Source organism: Mesoplodon mirus (genome assembly GCF_964341445.2).
Source record: "Mesoplodon mirus genome assembly, chromosome: 7".
NCBI lineage: Eukaryota > Metazoa > Chordata > Mammalia > Artiodactyla > Ziphiidae > Mesoplodon > Mesoplodon mirus.
Genome location: NC_138983.1, coordinates 38,201,962 through 38,226,151, shown reverse-complemented (window position 1 = coordinate 38,226,151; position 24,190 = coordinate 38,201,962). Strand labels below are relative to the sequence as shown.

General features: G+C 38.7%; 1 protein-coding gene across 1 annotated transcript; it reads left to right on the top strand.

Annotated features, from left to right (window-relative positions):
* Positions 1-3,835: 3,835 nt before the first annotated feature.
* MED17 (mediator complex subunit 17) lies at positions 3,836-23,373 on the top strand. The gene is made up of 12 exons (XM_082629648.1): positions 3,836-4,319; positions 6,714-6,880; positions 7,414-7,633; positions 9,697-9,833; positions 9,925-10,009; positions 10,356-10,508; positions 12,247-12,377; positions 13,240-13,424; positions 16,466-16,603; positions 19,800-19,917; positions 21,383-21,542; positions 22,785-23,373. Exons 1-12 carry the CDS (start codon positions 4,070-4,072, stop codon positions 22,994-22,996), a joined length of 1,956 nt encoding a protein of 651 aa, XP_082485774.1. The 5' UTR covers positions 3,836-4,069; the 3' UTR covers positions 22,997-23,373.
* Positions 23,374-24,190: the final 817 nt, after the last annotated feature.

Sequence of the window (24,190 nt, the reverse complement as noted above, 5' to 3'; positions counted from 1 at the left end):
TTTTAGGTTCTCTGTGATGCCTCCGTGTGGCTTTGTTCTACCATTCATTCCAGGACAATTTACTGAACACCATCAATGTGCCAAGCACTGTACCAGGCCTACCCCAGTCAGCTGGGGACACTGACTGACATATGAACAAATAATTAAAATTAAAAAAGGATAAGTCCTGGGCTTCCCTGGTGGCGCAGTGGTTGAGAGTCCGCCTGCCGATGCAGGGGACACAGGTTCGTGCCCCGGTCCGGGAAGATCCCACATGCCACGGAGCGGCTGGGCCCGTGAGCTATGGCCACTGAGCCTGCACGTCCGGAGCCTGTGCTCCGCAACGGGAGAGGCCACAACAGTGAGAGGCCCGAGTACTGCAAAACAACAAAACAAAAAGGATAAGTCCTATCAGTATTACCCTGTAAAGTATTGTACATTAGAGGACACTTCATATCACAAACACAAAAATAAATTTACTAAAGAACACATGAATTTCTGGCACTGGCCAAGATGGAATAAGCCCACAACAGGCTATTTCTTCCACAATTCCAAAATACAAAATTTTGGATAAAATACAAAAAGCAACTCCCAGAACACTGTTGAAAATTAAACCATTTTGACTGAATGGTTGAAGAGGGAAGTCAAAACTTGAAGAATGAACAATACTGATGATGAGTTTCCTGATTTTTCTTTCCTCTTTTATCTGAGGCAGTCTGGGTCACAGAACTACGCAATGGGCATGGACAGCAAAAACTCCCAAGAGGCAGTTCTTTTTGGCCAGAGAACCAGGAAAGGGAGCCTCAGCAGGCCACAGTGTGAAAGTCTCCATTTTTTTTTGTTTCTTTTTTATCTCTTGGCTCTGCCCGGAGGCTAGTCCCAGTGCAGTCAGAGCTGCACTGCTGTACCAGTGGTATCAGGGGAGCTGTTACCTAAAACACCAAGAGAAAAATGATTCCAGAGGAATCAGGAAATGGGTTTCTTGTGGTCCCATTTTTCTCTCTTTCCTCTTGGTGCTTCATCTGGAGGGTGGCCCCAGCTGTGAAGAACTACATTACAGTCTGGGGTGTAGGGCACTAAAGCTAAGAAAAACTGGTATTTGTGGCCAGAGGAAACAAGAAAAGGGGTGATATTAACAGTATTCCCTTATTAGCCAATTAATGTCTGTAAGAATTTTGAATGTGTATCCCAAATTATCTTACACTCCGCTCTGTGTTTTGGACTTTTCCATTGTCCAATCTTTGAGTTCACTAATCCTTTTCTGTGCTGTGTCAAATCTCTTAGTAAACCTTGGGTTATTAACTGCATCTAGTTTTTAGTCTAGAATGTACATTTGATCATTTTTTTTATAGATTGAAATTTTTCTGTTGAAACTGCCCATCTTTTCATCTATTTTGTCCATTTTCCTTTTTCTTTTTTTTTTTGGCCGTACAGCATGCAGAACTTCCCTGACCAGGGATTGAGCCCCCTGCATTGGAAGCACGGAGCCTTAACCACTGGACCACCAGGAAAGTCCTCTATTTTTTTTTTAACATACTAATCTGTTAAAGTCCTTGTCTTCCATCACCAATGTTTTGATCATTCATGAATACGTTCCTATTATTTGTTTTTGCTTATGTTTTATCAGTCACTCTTTCCTACCCCTTACTACTACTGCTAGATGGTATCTTTCACCAGTGAGGATTTCCACCTTTCTTTTGCTAGGCAGATGAAGTGTGAGACTGATTAGCTCCTTGTAATCAGAGAAGGAGCTGGGTTGGGGCTCGGTTGCATTTTAAATAAAACTCAGGCCACCTCTGCCTAGAGTCTGTTACTCCGTGTTACTTCTGGGATTTTAATTCAGAGCCTGGCAGATCTCTGCCTCCTCAATCCTGAAAGATGGTGTGGGGTTCAGTTCTTCCCTTTCGTAGATTTGCGCTCCATGAACCCTCAAAATCTGACAAATACATATATATTTTATTTATTTATTATTTTTTTTTGCGGTACGCGGGCCTCTCACCGCTGTGGCCTCTCCCGTTGCGGAGCACAGGCTCCGGACACGCAGGCTCAGCGGCCATGGCTCATGGGCCCAGCCGCTCCGCAGCATGTGGGATCTTCCCGGACCAGGGCACGAACCCGTGTCCCCTGCATCGGCAGGCGGACTCTCAACCACTGCGCCACCTGGGAAGCCCCCTGACAAATATTTTTTATAGAACACTTCCCTCTAAGCAGGGCTTAGGTATGTATATACCTTATGTGTATCTTAGTCTGCAGACGACTTCACTGTTTTTCACACTTAGATCTTTACTCCATTCGGAATTTATTTTTATTTAGGATGTGAGATAAGGGAATGCAACTGGATTATTTTCCATATGTGACTGATGGTTGGCCCTGCTCCTCCCATCATCTACACCCCTTTCTATGTAACTTTGCAGTTTCTGCAACTGAAAAAGCTGAGTGTAACCCCTCTCCCACCCTTGACTTTTGGGTTTGGCCATGGAACTTGTGGGTTTTTGGCAAGTAATGCAGGCAAGGCTTACATCTTGTACCTCTACCATCTCCATGAGAAGGACATACCCTGACCAGCCTGTTAGTACAAGAAGAATGAGAGACACATGGCACAGTCTTCTAAATGGCCTGTAGACCTATAACTTGAAGTAGAACCAACCAGCTGAGCCCAGCCTAGATCAGCTGACCCTCAGGTCAAGCCCAGCTGAGACAGCAGACGCCCCAGCCAAACTGCGTAAGTATGAGCACCTTATAAAGATTAAAGGAGAAATACGTTTAAAACACTTAGCATAGTGACTGGCACAAATAGAGCCCAAGATAAATATTAATCAAATTTTGAAATAAGGTATTAAAATCTTTTACAAACTTATGCACAGAGTAAGTACAGTAGTTCTCAAACATGACTGTCCAGCAGAATCTGTTGAGCTTGCCAACGTTGAGCTTCCTCCCTCGAAAATTCACACACACCCCCAACAAACACCCCACATGTATTGTTTAGGTAGAGACTGACATCATGACAACTATATTTTCCTAAATACCTTAAAAAAGGAGTTGAAAAACTTAAATATACCTTAGCACAAAACTTGGAGAGACTCATGATAAGTGATATACATAATTCCTTAAATTAAGTAGAGTTTTGTATCATAAAAGAATTCATCTTCCCCTGTGGAATTACAACTGATGAAATACTTTCTCAGGGACTCATCAGTGCTTCTTTTTTTTAAATATTTTTTCTGAATTTTATTTTTTTTATACAGCAGGTTCTTATTAGTTACCTATCTTATACATATTAGTGTATATATGTCAATCCCAATCTCCCAATTCATCCCACCACCCCCACGCCCACATCACTGCTTCTTAATCTTATAAATATTATTTTAACTCAGGCATGAAAGAAATATGCGCATATTACACGTCAGAGATACTCTCCGTCATGGAGTTTACCACTAACGGGAGTTTAGATAACAAACTAATTATGCAGTATAATTTTAAGTAGTGATAAGCACAATTCATTGTTTTCCTCAAACTACGCCCTTATTTTCTAACTCTTCAGACATGTTGTTTCTACCCCAGGTGTAAGCCCTCAAATCTCAGCATTCTCAGAGGGCCTCTCGTTGCTAGGATCCAGGGGCCCATTCATCTCCTTTTCCCTACCTCTTTTCGGTCGTCTTCATCCTTTTATCCAACATCACTTTCCAACAAGCAACACTTAAAACAGAGGTGGACATCAGGGACCCACCTCCCCAAACTCTCTGCTCCCACCGCCAGCCACGCCTCTCACAAACCAGGATGTTTCTCCGGACGACGTAGTGGGATTCACCGGAAGCGCTCGTCCGGAAGTGCAGAGTTCTCGCGTCCGCCGGTTTCCTTCCGCGAGACTCCAACGAGGTGGGGAGGGGGGAGCGCGAAGGGGCCTGCAGTGCATTCTGGGGAAGTTTCAGCGCTCTCGTCTTTGTTTCCGGCTCTAGAGCAGCGTTTGGTTTCCCAAAAGCTCCTCCAAGGCGCGGTTCCCGGGTTCCCGGGTTCCCGGCTCCCCAAAGGGGCGCACATACTTCCTCCCTCGGTTTTCGGCTGGCGCTGGGGTCCTGCCGACGCCGCCAGCATGTCTGGGGTGCGCGCTGTGCGGATCAGCATTGAGTCCGCCTGCGAGAAGCAGGTCCAGGAGGTGGGCCTGGATGGCACTGAGACGTACCTGCAGCCGCTGTCCATGTCCCAGAATCTGGCGCGTCTGGCCCAGCGGATCGACTTCAGCCAGGGTTCGGGCTCCGAGGAGGAGGAAGCGGCGGGGGCAGATGGCGACGCGCAGGACTGGGCGGGCGCCGGGTCCAGCGCGGACCAGGACGACGAGGAAGGTAAGGCCCGTGTCTGTTGCTCGAGTCTGCTGGGCGGGTCTGGGGGTCCCGGTACCCGCCCAGGTAATGTCACTCTGCCTCTCCTGCGCCAGGTGAGATGCTGTGCGTGGAAGTACTTCGAACGTAGGTACGCGAAACATTAATTGTGCTCTTCGTCACCTGGACAGTTTAGGGCACTGCTTGACTCTTAATATTCCTTATTCTTCTGCAGGTTTCCTTGAGTGGGAGCGCTTGAGGGACACTGTCACTGGTGAAGTGTTTACGTTTTTAATAGAGCGTCTGTAATGTGGCACACCCTGGTTAAGAGCCCTGTAGTTCACATCTCGGCTGTGATAGTATTGGCTATGTGACCTTGGACTAGTTACTTTGTTTCCCTGTGCGAGGTGGATGATTATAGTAACACCTACTGAAAGGAGATTTGCATTGACTGGAGTATGTGATAAGATCTAAGAGGTAGGCAGAGGCCAAATCGTGTAGAGCCAGTAGGCCAGGATAAGCACTTGGTTTTTATTAGAACGACAGCTGAAAGTTTGAAGGATTTTAAGCAGACAGATGATTTTGTTTACAAAAGATCACTCTGGATGCTATATAGTAAATGGACTATAAAGAAAATAAAACTAGTTAGGAGAGAATTATAGAAAAAGTATGTGTGGTTTTTGTATTCTTATTGTCAAGAATAAAAAAACATTAACGGGTCTTGATTTAGTTATGTGAAGAAACCCTGTGTAAATGGGCATTTAAAGATGGCATTTCAAGCCAGTCTTGTTAGGACAGTTAGGGATCCGTTTGGGAATAAAAGGTAAATACTACTTCAGACCTCACACAGAAATATTTCCGCAAGGATTGAAATGCAAGTGAAGAGAATAAAACAAAATATTGGGAAGAAGTTATAATCATGTAACTTCGGGATTAGGAGAGATCTTCTTAAGCAAGATAGGAAACACAGACGTTATAAAGGAAAAGATAGGTATAATAATAGGTATATTAATTACATAAAATTCTAAAATAATAATGGAAAAATATGCCATAAACAAAGTAAAAAGATAAATGACAGACTGGGGAAAGTATATGCAACACATATGACACACAAGCGGTTGATACCCCTTATGTTCAAAGAGTCCCTTGAAACTGAAAAGAAAAAGACAATTCATTGGAAAAATAGGCCAAAGATATAAACAGTTTGCTCACAGAGGAAAGACTTCAGATCTCACTAGTAGGGAGAAGCAAATGAAAATATCATTAAGACACTATTTTCATGCATAAGATTAGTAGCAATTTAAAAAGATCGTTAATATCTCATGTTGGGAATGTGAATTTTTAGAGCCTTTTTGGGTGACAGTTCAGCAGTTCAGTATGTATCAGAATCTTTAAATGTTCATCTCTTTTGTTTGTTTGCTTGTTTTTGGCCACACCTCACGGCTTGTGGGATCTCAGTCCCCTGACCAGGGATTGAACCCGGCCCACGGTAGTGAAAGCCGGAATCTGAACCATTAGGCCACCAGGGAACTGCCAGTGTGTATCTCTTTTGAACCACTAGTATCATAGCTAATGATTTAACTAACCTACAGAAGTTGACATATACACAGATGTGTGTTCAAGATGTTTACCACTGCTAGCGTTGTTGCAGCCAATCTCCATGTCCATTAAACAGAAATGAGTAAACTTACTGTACATCTGTGTTCCAGAACATCATACAGTGTTAAAAGAATGAAGTAGATCTGGAAGTGTCTCTAGGACATATTAGCTTGGTGGGGTGGCGGGGAGAAGCAAGCAATAGAAAAATGGGGGTATATGTAAATGCATAGAAGAACATTTGGACGAGTATGCCCCAACTGTTAATGGTGACTGCCTGTCAGGAGGGGAGAGAATTAGGTGGGGAATAAAGGGAAACTTTCACTTTTTACTCTATAACTGTATTGTTTGAACTATGTACAATTAGTCTGTATTCATGAAATATAATTTTTAAAAGTGATTAAGAGGTTGGAAGATGTGTTAATAGTGTTAACTATCTGAATGCTGCCATTATAGGTCATTTTTATTTTTGTGCTTTTCTGTGTATTGGAAATTCTCTACAATTACTTGTTCAGGTTTTGAAAGCTGGAAGAAAAAAAGATTATTAAGAAGGCTTGCATAAATTTTAAAAGTTGTTTGAAAGCCTATCATGTTGTAATGTTAGCATTAACTTAGGAAATTAGATATCATACTTCTTTTGACATTGTAGGAATACTAACTTAAATGTTAACCAAGATTCAAGAAAGGGTGGAGAGAATGGGATAAAAGAGGGAACAATTTAAAATAGAATTCATTATTTCTTCTTTTAGTACTTTTAAACCTCTAAATGAGCTTTCTATAACTAATACCTGTGTATTTCTCTTTTTTTCTTTCTCTTTTTAGGGTTGGTGAAATTTCAGCCTTCCCTCTGGCCTTGGGATTCAGTGAGGAACAATTTGAGAAGTGCCCTGACAGAGATGTGTGTTCTCTATGATGTTCTCAGTATTGTTAGGGATAAAAAATTTATGACTCTTGATCCCGTCTCTCAGGATGCACTTCCTCCAAAACAGGTATTTGTGGGATTTGATTGAATAATGGTGTCGTTTTAAACTTGGCTTTTTGGAAGTATGTCTACATGAATTGGTAGTGATTGTGGATATTTATATGTGTATATATAATACATAGATTTTGATTTCTCATCAGTTTTCCAGTTATGGACTTTGATCTGAAGTGTACTGAGTGCCTCGAAAGGGTGTACGTGTGGGTGGGGGAGAGAGTGGCATACATAGGGGAGGAATGGCAGTACAGAGAGTGGAACCTAACCTAGGCTGGGCCAGGTTGATGCAGTGTTGAGTTCTGATTTATAGTCCACTGTGGTGATTTGATTTAACACAAATCTTTATTTGAGTTGACCAAAGAAATAGGTTGTGGTTATTTTTTTTTTTAAAAAAACATTATTATATGTGCTTTTCGCCCTTCTCCATGCTTTTCTTTAATTTTTAAATTTTCCCTTGAGTAGGTATTTTATTGTTGAGAAAAGTGCATCATTTTAAAATCATTTAAAAAATAATTCTGAGCTACACTTTTGGATTGTTTTTGATAGAATCCTCAGACGTTGCAGTTGATATCTAAAAAGAAGTCACTTGCGGGAGCAGCACAAATCCTACTGAAGGGGGCAGAAAGACTGACTAAATCAGTCACTGAAAACCAAGAAAATAAGCTACAAAGAGACTTCAACTCTGAGCTTTTGAGACTGAGGCAACACTGGAAACTTAGAAAAGTTGGAGATAAAATTCTTGGAGATCTGAGCTACAGAAGTGCAGGTATAGCTTATTGTTTAAAATATAGTTTTTCAGGGGGGCTTCCCTGGTGGCGCAGTTGTTGAGAGTCCGCCTGCCGACGCAGGGGACACGGGTTCGTGCCCCGGTCTGGGAAGATCCCACATGCCGCGGAGCGGCTGGGCCCGTGAGCCATGGCCGCTGAGCCTGCGCGTCCGGAGCCTGTGCTCTGCAACGGGAGAGGCCACAACAGTGAGAGGCCCGCGTACCGCAAAAAAAAAATAATAATAATAAAATATAGTTTTTCAGAAACTATAAATGGTAGGTTGTAATGTTACCTTTTTGGGTGGGAAGGGGGGGCCACACCGCACGGCTTGCGGGATCATAGTTCCCGAATCAGGGATTGAACCTGGGCCCTTGGCAGTGAAAGTGCCGAGTCCTAACCACTGGACTGCCAGGGAACTCCCACATATTCTTCTGTAATAATATTATTTCTCAGTTACATGTTACATTTTGAAGTTTTAATTTCTGTGCCCATAAGCCTGAGAAAGCTAAAATTACCCTTATCACGACCTATGTAAATATATGTATAAATAGTTTATATTCAATTTGAAAACATTTTAGATACATTTAATTGAAAGTTCAGAGATAGGGTTTATGTGCTCATACACCCTGAACCATAATTGCATTTTAGTCAGAAATAAGGAGGTAGGGTTAGAGTCCTCAATCCCAGGCTTACCAGTAACCCTCAAAAACTGGGCATAATTGGAGAAAAGAAACTTCTCTATTCTTCCTTATTCTGTTTTTCTCCCTAAAGTCTGCTAAGCTGTTTTCATATCCTGGGTGAAGAGAAACAGTGGTGAAAACACTTCGCCTTCCTTTTTCCATTCAGCCGAGGTTGCAACACTAACTTAAGGAATATACTTTGTTGAAGTATATCAGAGTTTAATATCTTGAATTCACATCTTTTGGTATAAATTCTTTGTTGTTGAGCTATGATATATAATAGCAGGTTTTCCGAGGTAATTATGGTACTGTCTTTAAGCTGCTGAAGTATATTTAGAGGATACAGTAAAAGTTTATGAGTCACAGCTCAATAGGGTAAAAACTTTGAATGTCAAGGGATAAAAAAGCAAGGAGCCCTGGCTGTGATCACTGGGGTGACAATAGTAGAGTGATATTTTAAAAGGATTCATTTGTCAGAGCAAGCCATCATTATCCCAAAATTAAAGGAAAGTAAATTGAGGTAGTTAAGTACTGGAGGACCTACATGCCTTAGCGTTGATGTGAATTGGGAAATTTTGAATTCTGAAGGTAAAGTTCTATCACAAAGATGAATTCAAGATGACAAAGACATTTTTACATTTTAATAGGTAGTCTGTGGAAGCAGTGCTTTCTGGCTTTGAACACTGTAATCTCTTCCCAACAAATAATTATGTGCAAGAACTTTACCTAATTTCTCTCTATGGGATAGTCACCTGTGTTATAAAAGGATTTGATTACATTCTGTTTTTAATTGCAAGAAAATCTTGAACATCTTCCCTTGTTATAAAACAGCAGTTACATTTATCTACCCACTCCTCCGGTAATTCAGCAGCCCAAAACAACTATCCCAAACTTACGCACTACATAAAAAGACATCACATGAAAGTCTATGAATTGGTTGAAAAACGGTGGTATATACACTTTCCTTTTGTCCTTCTCTTACTGAATTCAGAACCCTTTAATTGCAACCTTATTACAGAGACTGAGCTCCAGAAGTTTTTAATCTCCAAAGTTTAAATTTATGGAAGTATTTTCTAGAATTATATTCATTTTGTCAAAACTCCATTTGAATAAAACAGTTTGGATGGCCTGTAGAGTTCATATTATTGTGATACCATTAGACTAAGGCATGTTATTTTTTTAAGGTAAATAACTCTTTTCTCCTGCTTCCTTACTTCCTTTTGTTTACCACGCCTCTCCCTTCCCCCAAAACACACGTTTTTCATAGGAATTTAATTTATGCTTCAGTGATGTGTATGTGAAATATTATTATACACTTAATAATTTGCGTTAAATTAACATGTTAACTGGTTTTGATTTTGCTATTTTCAATACGCCTTTAGGATCTCTGTTTCCCCATCATGGTACATTTGAAGTAATAAAGAATACAGATATTGATCTGGACAAGAAAATACCTGAAGATTACTGTCCCCTTGATGTCCAGATTCCTAGTGATTTAGAGGGCTCTGCATATATCAAGGTATTTGTCAAAAGTATTTTTCAAGTAATTTCTTATTAGTAGCCCAGAAGCTAATTTGCTAACATTTTTTCATGTTATTATTGTCACATAGGTTTCAATTCAAAAACAGGCTCCAGACATAGGTGATCTTGGCACAGTTAACCTCTTCAAACGACCTTTGCCTAAATCCAAACCAGGTATAGTTATGTTCTGTCCTCTAACTTCTAGTCTTATCTAAGCTTATATTTACAAATGAACTGAAGATAAACGTAGATAGGAAAAATAGGTACTTAGGAATAAGAGCAGTTGGAAATGTAAGTATTTATAATTTGTTAATTAACCATTAGTGAATAGCTGTGTTATCTTTTTTTAAAGATTGAACTTATTTACCAGTTTTCTCTGTGTAAAAGAAGTAAAATGTTTTATATGCCATAATGCACTGTTTTCTAAACTTTTGTCATATGTATCCAGATCATCATTTAAGCTAGTTAATACCTAATATAATTAGTTAATTAATATATACGTATGTCCCCTGTCTTTCAGGTTCCCCACATTGGCAGACGAAATTAGAAGCAGCACAAAATGTTCTCTTATGTAAAGAAATTTTTGCACAGCTCTCTCGGGAAGCTGTTCAAATTAAATCACAGATCCCTCACATTGTGGTGAAAAACCAGATTATCTCTCAGCCCTTTCCAAGTAAGTGCAACCTACCCTTTTGAGATTTATAATTAGGACTTTGTGGTTTGGGGAACAGGACAAAGTAGGTAGCTATTTAGGTGTGCTTAAGGAACAGTTAGAGCAAAGAGGTAGTGTGCGGTCCGTAATAACAGCCAGTGAAGTATGCAACACAGTCTGCACTGCTGACTCTGTTCTGGGTCCTCAGTAGTGTCACTCCTGGGCTTTAAACAATATATGTTAAAGTTTGTCCTAACAAGGCTGTTATTCAGTAACAATTGCTTTGAGGTGTCTGTGCCAGCACCATTTGTGGAAGATTTCTCAGGGATCCTGTCTTATTGTCTAAATGAGATGTCAATTAGAAAATGCTTAGGTTTTTTTTTTTTTTTTAATTTTAATTATTTATTTTTTAAGATATTTTATTTATTATTTTTTTATTTGGTTGTTTGCACTGGGTCTTAGTTGCAGCAGGCGGGCTCCTCAGTTGCGGCTTAATTGTGGCATGCGAACTCTTAGTTGAGGAATGCATGTGAGATCTAGTTCCCTGACCAGGGATTGAACCCAGGCCCCTGGCATTGGGAGCATGGAGTCTTTGCCACCAGGGAAGTCCCTATTTTTTATTTTTTTATTGAGGTATAGTTAATGTATAATATTATATAAGTTTCAGGTGTACAACATAGTGATTCACAATTTTTAAAGGTTATATTCCATTGATAGTTGTTATAAAATATTGGCTATATTCCCTGTGTTGTACAATATACCCTTGTAACTTATTTATTTTATACATAGTGGTTTGTACCTCTTAATCCCCTGTCCCTACATTGCCCCTCCTGCCTCCTTCCCTCTAGTAACCACTAGGTTCTCTCTATCTGTGTGTCTGTTTATTTTTTGTTACATTCACTAGTTTGTTTTATTTTTTAGATTCCATATATAAGTGATATACAGTGTTTGTCTTTCTGTGACTAATTTCACTTAACATAATACTCTCAAACTCCACCCATGTTGCAGAAGACAAAAGTTTCATTCTTTTTTTTTATGGCTAAGTAGTATTCCATTGTATATATATACACCAAATTTTCTTTATCCATTCATCTGCTGATGGACACTTACTTTGCTTCCATATCTTGGCAATGGTAAATAATGCTGCTATGAACATTGGGGTGCATGTATGTTTTCCAATTAGTGTTTCTGTTTAGAAAATGCCTAATTAAATATCCATAATATTCCTAAATTTGTGGAGATTGAATTTAAAATATTATTCAAAAGCAGTTAGACTTACCTAGAGATCAATTTGTAATTAGCTGTACTTGTTTTTCCATAAATTCTGAGCATCTTCTTAGATCTTGTCAAGGGAATAGGTATTAGGAGTGAAAAATTTCATCCTGATTCTCATGGGAACAGGGAACGATATCTGTCTTCTAGTCAGTAAGACCAGATGTTAACTCTGTGTTTTGTTTTGTTTTTAATTTAAAATCTAGAAGAAATAAATTAACATATAGTTTCTGTTCACCTGTCTTTAGCCACAGCCCAGGGTCAGCAGCCACATTGTAGGTGAACAGAATTTGAATTGTTAAAATATATGGTAGTTTATTATATTCATGAGTAGTCATTTTGGTGTAAAAATGTTGATCACGAAAGCCTCCTCTTAAAGTTCAGGATGTATGTTTTGAGAATGGGCTGTGATTATACTTTATGAAACAGTTTGTGCCTTTCCATATTATAGGTTATTTATATCTGTCCTACTTATTTTTATAAATAGGCTTGCAGTTATCTATTTCTTTGTGCCATTCTTCAAATGATAAGAAATCCCAAAAATCTGCTACCGAGAAGCAAAGTCCAGAGGACCATCTTTATGTCCTAGAGCATAATTTGCATCTACTGATTAGAGAGGTAATGAAGTAAATGTTTTTCCTTGCATTGTGGTAAGAGTATCCACAGCAGTGAATGTACACACACTCCCCTCTGCTGAGTCCTCATTATTCATGTAGCGATGGCATTCACTAGCTGTGCTGTGAAAGATCCTTGCTATGGGCTCAGGGCATGCAGAGATAATCAGAATACAGTCTCTATCTCCAAGCATAGCTTCTAGTGGCAGAAATACACCACACGTTTTATAGAGAGGTGTAAGAAATGCACGCTAGAGGGTATTCGGATTGGGTAATCAGGGAAAATATCTTGCCAGAGCCCGTGAAAAGGATTACTTGAGTTATTTCAGGATGTATTCTACTTACACATCATCTAGAACTATGTTTCCTGTGTGCTGGTTCACAGTTTAGGCTAATTTCAAAAGACTACCCTGAAAATCTTTTAATAGAAGTACATATTCCAGCCTTCTCTGCCTCGCCCCAAAATCTGGTTCAGTCATTTGTGGTGGTGCGGGAATCAGTATTTTTTTGTGTTCCTCAGATGGTTCTGTTGTAACCAGGTTTGGGAACCTCTAATCTAGGGTATGGTGGAATAATTATCTATTGATTTCATGTTTTCTGTCAGTGGGACTTATTAAAGAATATTTGTTTTTCTACTTTAAAAATTTTTAAATAAAAACAGCAGCTTGAGAGGGGCCCTTCTCTTTACAAACTCACATTAAATGTGGCCTAGTAGATGTTAACATGTATCTGTGTGCCAAGACTGCCTTTATGTGTGGTTCAGATCTATTGCTTTCATGTTTCCAAAATGTGAGCCATGTTTTGATCGAACATTGTGTAGTTAATATGTGGGTATTGGCTGTTTAAAATGGCTGTTCTTGTTACAGTTTCATAAACAGACCTTGAGTTCCATCATGATGCCGCATCCAGCAAGTGCACCTTTCGGCCACAAGAGAATGAGACTTTCGGGTCCTCAAGCTTTTGATAAAAATGAAATTAATTCAATACAGTCAAGTGAAGGGCTCCTGGAAAAAATAATTAAACAAGCAAAACATATATTTCTGAGGAGTAGGTAAGGACAGAGTTACTATTTTTCTTTGAAACTGCAGTCCTTTTTCCTTTATTAGTTATCTTTATTAGTTACATTATTTTTGGCATGCTTTAATTTTTTTTCCGGGGAGATGGAAGTGGCTATGGTAGAAGAGATTATGGTCGTAGATGGTCCTGTCAAGTTTGGGGAAGACTTAGTGCCATTGCCCATGTAACTTAATATATTGTTTCTAACACTGGCACTAAAGTTTCCAAAGACGACTGACTAGGAACCTGCTGTGGGACACCAAACTTTCTTCAGAAACCCATCCATGAGATACTCTTCCTGAACTGATTTAAACCTTTTTTGAAGCTTTCCCTATTTTTTGGTTGTCACACATTTTAGGACTTTGGAAGGCACTTTCCTATATGTTGACTTATTTAATCCTTAGCTCTGGGGCAGATCATGTTAACCCATTTCTACTGATGAGAAGATTGGGGTTTAATGAAGTTGTGCAACATGCTGAAGGTTACACAGCTAAAAAGTTAGCAAAATCAGGATTTATGCCCACGTTTATGTAACCCCAAAGCTCATTTTCTTTCTTCCATACACATCATTTACAAAAAAAACTTGCATGATTGGACCCAAATGAATGTATCACTTCCAAATGCTAAAGGGTGCTCTTCTATTTTATTATTGGCTCTTAGGGAAAAGGTCTGTTTCTGTTTCATTCATGATTGCACCTTGGTGGTACTCAACAGGCATGGGGACACTGTTTTTGGAAATGACATTTTATTTTTGATTTTTGGTTTTTTCCTGTTAATACAGTCATGGTTTTATTAGCGTATTAGTCTTTGGTCTCAGAATGGAAACTTTTAGTAAAATGAATTAGGAAGACATGTTAGAGACAACAGCATGATACAGTGAAAGGAGTAAGGAGTTTAGGGTAAAAGATGCGTTTAAGCCAGGGCTCAATGACTTGCTAAGTAACTTTGGGCAAGTTAGTTAATATCTGTGGCCCTCTTTCTCTGTCAACTGGGGGTATAGGAGTCTGGTCTTAGGATCAAATTGAATAATATATACAGAAGTTCCTTTTAAACAGTAAGAATATTATATGTTAGATTATTGTTGTTACTTTCCATTATAAAAGCTATTAATTTGAGTATATTGTTAATCTTGCAAATTTCTGATTAACCGTAAAGTTAAATATTCCCCGAAATAAATGAAGGGCATGGAAAAAGTTATCTTTAGAATGCTTATAAATTTCTGAATAGTAGTTGTAATCTTGGAAGCAGCAAAGTTTTAAAAACAATCCCTTTTCTCCCCTTAGATATAGAAATAATGTTCCAAATGTATCAACCCATCTGTATAATTCCATACAATTAACATGTTCCTATATTTTTACATACATTTGAGCCTTGAGCAACACAGTGGTTAGGGGTGTGACCCTCTCTGTACAGTTGAACTTACAGTCGGCCACCAAATAAGCAATTCCTCCTTTTCCCAGGTTTTGCATTCGTGGATTCAACCAACCAAAGATTGTGCAGTGTTGTAGTAATTATTTAGTGAAAAAAATTCTCTTATAAGTGGACAGGTGCATTTCAAACCCATTGTTCATGGGTCAACAGTATATGTGTCAAGGCATGTGTATCTTTTTTATTTTTTAATAAATCTGGTATCATAAAGTTTTATACCGTGCCTTCAGAGATTTTAATAGCTATGTAATAGCCCATTGTGTGACTAATCCATAATTTCTTTTAACAATTCTCAATTGCTAGATACTTTTTTATTCCCAGTTTGTTGATAGATATAATACTGAGATCAAAACTCTCACATACGTATTTATCTGCTGTAAAAATTTTTGAAGCACTGCCAGGGAAACAAATCACAGCAAAAGAAGGTAAAGTTAAAAATGGATTGAAAGGAACCACTACTAGAGCAGAAGCAGGATAAAAGAGCAAAGCCCAAGCCTGTTGGTGTAAAAACCCCTTGTCCTCAGTGGCTATTCTCATTTCTTCCATTTCCTCCTGGTTTTTCCTTCTCTTTCCAGTAAAGTGCTAGAATCCAATTTTAGAAACTGAGGATCTCAGTAATTTGGTTAACTTACATAATTTATGCTTTGGCTCTAGGCAGTGGCTTTTCATTAGTGTGTATAAAATATAAAGGAAAGATTATTGGCTCTGGAGTTTGACTTCCAGGTTTTGTGCCCCAAACAGTTACAAACTTTGGGCAAGTTACTAAACATTGCTAAACTGCTTTTGTTCCTTCTGCAAAATGGAGGTAATAATAGTAGTGTCTACTATCGTTAGTAAGGTTAAAATAATTCATGAAAGCACTTATTATAGTAGTTGGTACATAATTATCACTGGATGGGTCTTATTTTTCATTTATACTTACCATATTTATCGTTTATCACTGGATGGATCTTATTTTTCATTTATACTTACCATATTTATCCTTTATCACTGGATGGGTCTTATTTTTCATTTATGCTTACCATATTTATCCTTTATCACTTGATGGGTCTTATTTTTCATTTATACTTACCATATTTATCCTTTATCACTTGATGGGTCTTATTTTTCATTTATGCTTACCATATTTATCTTTCTTGGAGTATAGGTTTTAATTGTGCAATAAGTCTCTCTAGGTTCTCTTGAAAATGATTATAATTCCATGACAGTAATGGAATTATAATTCCAGGTGCGGGTATGTCCCAAGTCACTTGTTACCGGGGATCAAGTACTGATATTTATGAGTAATTTATATTCTTTACAGAGCTGAGGTTAGTACCCTGGAAGTATCCTTCTCACTTGTGTTCTGGTAAGATTTTCTGAGTGGCAGAAAACAAATGGAGTTAAAAGGAAATCAACGTGGCATGAGAATGTGCCGTGATGTGAAACTGAGAACCAGCACATCAGAGCTACATCTGACCTTTCTTTCAAATCTTTGCTTTTCAAATGATGGTATTTTCGAAAAGTAGTCATCTGTTTTTCAAATAACCATAAAACTGATAAGTGATTTATCATCTTATTATTTTATATGGTAACTTTATAAAAATTTTAACTTATTTTCTTTAAAAGAACTGCTGCAACCATTGACAGCTTAGCAAGTCGCATTGAAGATCCTCAGATACAGGCTCATTGGTCAAATATTAATGATGTTTATGAATCTAGTGTGAAAGTCTTAATCACATCACAAGGCTATGAACAAATATGCAAGTAAGTATCAAAAAGAAGTTGTTTAATATGTTAAGTTGCTTTTTATGTATTGATGTTTGCTGAGTGATTATATCAAGATTTTGGTTTTTATTTGCTAGGGTGGCATAACATTCCAGTAAATTATGTCAGCTGTAGAGTGTTTTTAAGAATGAAAGGTAAGGACTTCCCTAGCGGTCCAGTGGTTAAGAGTCCGCTCTTCCATTGCAGGGGGCATTGATTCTATCCCTGGTTGGGGAACTAAGATCCCGCATGCCGCGTGGTGCGGCCAAAATACACAGAAAAAAAACAAACCAAAAAAAAACAGAGGTAAGAATGTCTAAAATAGTCTCTGTTAGGTAAATGTCACATATTTGAGCTGTGGTAAAGAAGGAACCCCAGCTTTGAGTGGAAAGCTGCCACGCTTCCTCAGACTCCTGTCCACTTCAGTTCTTGCCTAGAGGCTGTGGCCACTCTGGGGTATTTGAGGTGAGGAGGGCTGTTTATATTAGAGCCTGTCCTTTCCATAGTGTGCCTAAAACAACTCCTGTGTCTAATCCAGTTCATGATTATGCCCTTAATGACTTTTGTCCCCAGCATTCCTGGAGGAGCAGTCTACTTGATTTATATTCATAAATCACAAGTTAATATACAGATAGTAGATTGGTGGTTGTAGTGGTGGGGAGTTGGTGAAGGTGGTCAAAAGGTACAAAATTCCAGTTATAAGATTAGTTCTGGGGAAGTAATGTACAGCATGGAACCTATAGTTAATAATACTCTATTGTATATTTGGAAGTTGATAAAAGAGTAATCTTAAAAGTTCTAATCACAAGAAAAAGAAAATGGGTAACTATGTAAGGTGATGGATGCTAAAAAAACTTACGGTGGTGATCATTTTGCCATATATACAAATATCAAACCATTATGTTGTACACCTTAAACGAATACAATGACATTGTCAATTATATCAGTAAAACTATGGGCAGTGGGGAGGAACACATTAATATAATTAGCTGGTGGCCATGAAAGACATTTTGGGCTTCCATTTCAGCCTCTTTGAAAATTAACAACTAGAAAGATGGAGCTGAGTCCCCTCCTCCAGGTCAGTCTGAGAGAGTGAGTATGTTTATCAGGGTCTGTATGTTTTATTTTTCAAGCTTTAGTTGCTTTATTTCAGGCAGACGTAACTAGCCACAGTGGTCTCTCAGTGAGCAAACACAACTGGAAACCATCACCACCCTCAGGAGTAGGGGAATATAATAATATATACTATAATAATGTGTAATATAATAATAACACTATATTTTAATAGGGATGTTTTAATTCTCTTTTTTTATAAAAATGAAAAATAGTAAACGAACAGGATTTAAAGATCAAATAGAGAAGGTAAAAGAGTATACAATGCAAAGGAAATCAGTCTTGAAACTTCTTGGAAAAGATTGGTGGAGTGGATCATGGCTTTCTTCCCCCTCTACCTAAAGAAATAATGAAATAATTGGGGTGGCTCGGGGGTGTGGTGGGAGAGGAAGTGTTGAATATGTGAAACAAAGTTAGTGTATGTTTTTAACTGTTAAGGCTAGGTGACGGGGTCATCGGCTTATACTATACTTTTGTGTGTGTTTAAAATTTTCCATAATAAAAACTTAGAGAGTGAGCACAAAGGAGAGGAAAAGAAAAAATTGAGCAGCATTGAATTATTTACATCTAGAACTAAGACCAAACAACTGTGGGATTATGGTTATAGAATCCAGTGTAAATGTTCTAAACTTCTGTGAAGAAAGGTTTGTGATAATGTAGCCTTGATAGAATCAGGACAGGAGAGGAAGTAGAAGGAAGTATAGAATGCCCTTTTCCCCATCTTCTATAGCTGGTGGGGTCATCTTATGCTATTTGAAATTGCAAGTAATTCTCTTTCTTAAAGCTCCCCAACTTTCTATTGTTGAACATTTTAGTTGGACGCCAGCAAACTAATTTGTACATATGTAAGCATATCTATAGGATAAACTCCTCCAAGTGTAACTGCTGTGTCAAAAGATAAGGACATTTAAATTTTTGATTAATGTTACCAATTTGCTTTTCAAAGTGGTTACAAACTCCTCTTCCCTCACACCTTTGTTTAAAAAAGGAGAATTTAAAAATTTCGTTAGATTTATAAGTCTTTTCCTTTAAGCCTTCTGAATTTTGTGTTTTTTCTTGGAAAGAAATATGTAAAGTTCATCAAAATTACAGTTTTATATAGGTAGTTGCCAAAATGCTTTATTCTTAAATATTTGCTGTAAAACAAAGTTAGGAAAAAAGAGGTACTATCAAATGTGGAAAGAAATAATGCTATTTTTTTCCACATTTGTTCAGCTAGATTATTTGATTTGGAGAGTTTTGTGTTTCATGTACATGTCATATGCTAAATATTTATAAATTAGTTTCGAAGAGTTTTGTGATCTGCGTATATATTCATTGGCTCTTTTATGAGTTTCTTTGTTTGACCTAAGCTTAGTTAATAGAGCGTACGTATTTTGACTTGTTTGCTGATTATTTCAGGAGAAGGTGAAGTTAACAAACCCTATTTTCCTTTCTGTATGAGAATTTGACCTTTGGTTAACTCTCGCTCTAGTCTCCTAGTAACTTGCTAAGGAAAGATGCCATGTGTGTTACTAGACAACACTGCTTATGGCAAAAATGATCCCAAATTGGTAAAATGGTTCTGGACTGGGAGAAATTATAAATCCCTGATGGGGACGGCTTTGGATTTCCCAGGATGGTGTGACTTCTAACAGTGGGCAGTGTCTCTGGTGGGCACCCTGGAAACCATGCCTGTGGAGCTGTTAAGGGTGCGTGGCTCCTGTGAGGAACCAGGTTGTTAAGTCAGGGCAGGTCCCATGTATTCTCAATGTGGATCTCATTTCATTGCAGCAAAGGTGTATTGCTGCAGTGTTGACAGCTGAAAGGCCTGCCGTAGAAGAGGAGCAAGTGGTGTTGGCCTGCTGGCAAGCCGTGCTTCCCCCACCGTATCCTTCTGAGTAGACTGCTGCTTAGTGGCCTACAGTAGTTTAGAGAGAGTCTGATGGTTTCCATTGAACCTAAGAAAACTCTCCCCCGTGGGTGTTGGTGTAGGTTATCAAAACTGTCTGTTATATCCTTTTTTTTTTTTGATGTTAAGGTTTTTGACATTGTATAAGGTAATTTTCAACATTTCTGATTTTTAGTATATGTGTCTCTAAAGGTCCATTCAGCTGCAGTTGAATATTGGAGTTGAGCAGATCCGAGTCGTACACAGAGATGGAAGAGTCATCACTCTGTCTCATCAGGAGCAGGAGCTGCAGGACTTCCTTCTGTCTCAGGTAACAGCTGCAGCTACAGGTCTTGAGCCCCTTCCACTCATAACTAGTGAACGAACAAAGTGGGGAAGAAGTACAGTTATTTTTAAAAAGCCATCTTTTCCTGCCACCTAATGTCTAGTGCACATTTTACAACCTACAGGCTAATTGAAAGTGTTGACAAACTATCCTAGATTTGTTTCTACTCTTAGTTTGTATTTAAGATGCAGGACCAGTTCTGAGATTATCGGACTTTTTTCATTTCTCATGTTAGCCAAGATATACCACCCCTCCAGGACCACGTGAAAGTTTAGAATTACCCAAAAAAAAACAGAAAGGGAGATCGGATACGAAGCTATAGTGTCCATTCTCCATAATGATAAATGGAATGCTTTCCTCTTGAGCCCTAAGCAAGAGTTCCTCTTATTAAGGGACAGTATGGAGAGTGCTGTCACAAACCTTCTTTGTGACAGTGGACAAATTTCTGGACCTTTCTTTTCTTCGTCTGTAAAGTAAGAACAGTATTTTTCCTACCTTCTTCATGGAGTTATGATGGTCCATTGAAATATGAGTTATGGGAGAAAGCGTAGGTTTTGAAATGCTAATGAATCTTTCACATAAAACACGTATTTATGTTCCACATAAAATTTTTTGAAAATACTGACACTCTCCATCCTAGAAGCAATAATCTTTTATACTGATTGCTTATGTGGAACCAAGGAAATAAAATGCATTCATGAGGTATGGCAGCTCTTGGTTGATTGCACCTAAAATGGCTTCGGTCAGCTTATACATACACGCAGAAACATGTTGAAAGCCTGTGGGATAGCTTCTGGAATTGATGAGAAGTCTAGAGAATAAGACTTGCAAATGGATCAGGATCAAAGGAAGCTAGGTAGAACCACAGCCAGGGCAATGGCACTACTGATGCCGTCCCAGCACTACTGCCTTCATCGCTGGGACAGAATGCACTCCGAATTGCCCCATGTATCAGTCGGGGTCTTAACCAGAAATAAGTGGCACATTCAGGACAATTTCGGGAGTGTCTGTTTACCAAGGACCTAGTTATAAAAGCTGGTAGTGTAACCGTATGGATCAGCCTCCCAGGACAGAGCAGGGTGGAGAGTGGCCTTGAGGGGGTTAATGGAAGATACTCAGCTACACACCCTGCTACTACTTAAATGTTGCTTCATAATCACTGATCCAGGTGGGAGGTTCCAGTTGGCCAAGTTCAGGTCGTATGCCTGTCTTCCAGCTGCCAGTGGACAGGAAAGCGAGTATCAGGCTATGTTAGCTTCTGCAGTAGAAGGTGGGGTGCTGTTTGCTTCCCTCAGTGGTCACACAGGAGGATTCCTCAAACATAAGATAGGGTCCCTGGGCTAGGCACTGAAAACCCCAACGGAAGTTTATTTTACAGTCACGATGTCAAGTCAACTGCAAAGTAAATACCCATGCTGATTGTCAGTGAAGTTTCCTTTTTCATTCACAGATGTCACAGCATCAGGTGCATGCAGTTCAGCAGCTAGCCAAGGTTATGGGCTGGCAGGTCCTGAGCTTCAGTAATCATGTGGGCCTTGGGCCCATAGAGAGCATTGGCAATGCCTCTGCCATAACAGTGGCCTCCCCGAATGGTGACTATGCTATTTCAGGTACTTTCTGCTTCTCTGAATGTGAAGAGACCTTTGGGAGTTTGGCCTTAACATTTAGCTTTAATGGTTACTATACTTAATAGTAATTTATTAGCTTTAATAGTTACTATACTTAATAGTAATTTATCTCTGCAGTAGGTGAGTTCATGCAGTAATTATACTGAGCATTTATCTCATCATAGGTGTTATTCAGAGCAACAGGTTATTACTTCTCTTTCTAGTAGTTATAAAAAATGTCTTGCTTGGCAACACATTTTCCTAAGAGATTATCTGAAAAATGCCATCAGCATTGTTGCTCCTGCAGTTCAAAACTTTTAATGGATAAATGCTTTTTAAAAATACACTGCTGGGGAGTTCCCTGGCAGTCCAGTGGTTAGGACTCGGTGCTTTCACTCCATGGTTTCACTGCCATGGACCCAGGTTCAATCCGTGGTCAGGGAACTAAAATCCCACAAGCCACATGGCCAAAAGTAGATAACATAGATACATAGATACATAGATAAAATATCTATACTGCTGCAAATATGCAAGAATAATATTTGATCCTAAAGATGGTCAAAGGATGGAACAGAGAGATGTTTTATGAAGCACCTAATATGCGTGGGGCACTTTGATAGGCATGTATACATACTGTCTAGTTGAAAATTATATATGGTTTCAGTGTGATCTTTTCTAATACCTGCTTTAAATATTTGAAAGAGTGGACAATTAGAAATTCTTCCCCACAGGATCAGAGCTTGTGAATCTGCAGGCTTGATCATTGCTAGGCCCTTGTTCATAATTTCTTTTCTTCTTTCCTGGGTTATAAAGCCTCATTAAAACCTAAAGTTCATATTTGGAATAATCTTTCCTCCATCCTTTCCAGTTCTGATTTTGAACATTTGAGTTTATCACATAGTAGGTATATATTAACCAAGTCATTGAAAGATTGGGTTGTCAAGTATCTTAGAAAAAAATAATGATGTTCTGAAAATGTATAGGACATTTGACTTTCCTAAACCAACATTCATCTCGGCACATTTTTATAGTACAAATGGTAATTCATGAATATTTATACCAGCCTAGTATCTATAGATTAGTAAATTTTATTTTAGCATATTGAACCTGAAAAGCACTTTTAAATAAGCACTTTCAAGTTGATAGACAAACAAGGTTTTTATACTCATAAAAATGAAGTTGTGTGATCTTTGTTGTCTCTAGCTTGGAAAATGAGTATATGGAATTTCTGGTTTTGTTCCACAGTTCGTAATGGCCCTGAAAGTGGCAGCAAGATCATGGTTCAGTTTCCCCGTAACCAGTGTAAAGACCTTCCAAAAAGTGATGTTTTACAAGATAGCAAATGGAATCATCTTCGTGGACCGTTCAAAGAAGTTCAGTGGAATAAAATGGAAGGCCGGAACTTTGTTTACAAAATGGAGCTGCTTATGTCTGCACTTAGCCCTTGTCTACTATGATTTTCTTCCAGACCAGTTTCCAGATTTTTTTTTCCAGAGAAGTTTCCAGAAACTTTGAGAAATGTTTGCAGATCAACTATAAGCACAAGGAAGAGGAATCTTCCAAAGGAGTATTGTTTTTAAAAAGTCATAATTTGCAAATGTTTACCTAGCATTTTGAAAACTTTCACTTTATAAGTGACAAGTGCTTTGAAATGCAAAAGTTTATGTACAGTTATAGGGTATACAAGTATGGAGATATGTAAATACTTTTTTTTTAATGCAGTTAACTTGAACTGTTACTAACTTATGGATTTGAATTTGCTTTTTAAAATATTCCTTTGATGTTGACATCAAATAAAGCATATGGTTACAAATTCCAGACACTCTGAACTCAACCTCAGTGAATTGTGTCTTTAATTGACTTTTCTCATTCCACTATTATTGCTTAAGAATCTTTAAACACTCTTAAGACCCAGCTTTCTTACAGGAATTCCCTCCAGTTGAGAGAAGCAGATCCTTTCCCTGAAGTGCAACAAAGTACTCTCCAGCCGAAGGAGCCTGTTCTCCAGTCCCTACCAGAGCTATTAAAGCCAGCTCTTGTATTAGTGGATAAAGTACCTCTTCCTCTGATTGTCTTTGTTATGCATGCCTGGGTCTACTACTTTGAGAAATTCCTTGGAGAGTTCCAGCTGAAGGCCTGGAAGGCAGACTGTATCTTTAGTGTTTCTTCAGGTCCCTCCTTGGTCTGTTTTCCCACTTGAAAGACCTCATTTGCCTTGCCACACTAGGCACCTGCTCCTGCCTGGCCCTGCCCCTGGCAGCCCCCAGCTTCACCCAGCAACCCTGGATTGCTTCTTCCAACTAAAGATTTGTCCTGTCTTATTCCATTAGCTGTCTGCATTTTCCCAGGGAAAATACAAATGGAGTAATGGAATACATTTTGCAAAGAATAAATAACATGAACTTCTTGGAAATAGTGCTCCAGTCCTAAAATATGTCTGAGGAACTTCACTTAATAATGTTCCCAGTGAATTTGAGGTTCTTGCTTTGTCGAGAAAGAACTTGGAGACAAAGTGATAGCTAAGAAGTGGATTTATTAAGACAGAAATACACTCAGACATGTGGACCATCTCAGAAGGCAAGAGAGTGCCCTGAAATATGGCATGGTTAATTTTTACGGGCTGGGTAATTTCATAGGTTAATGAGTGGGAG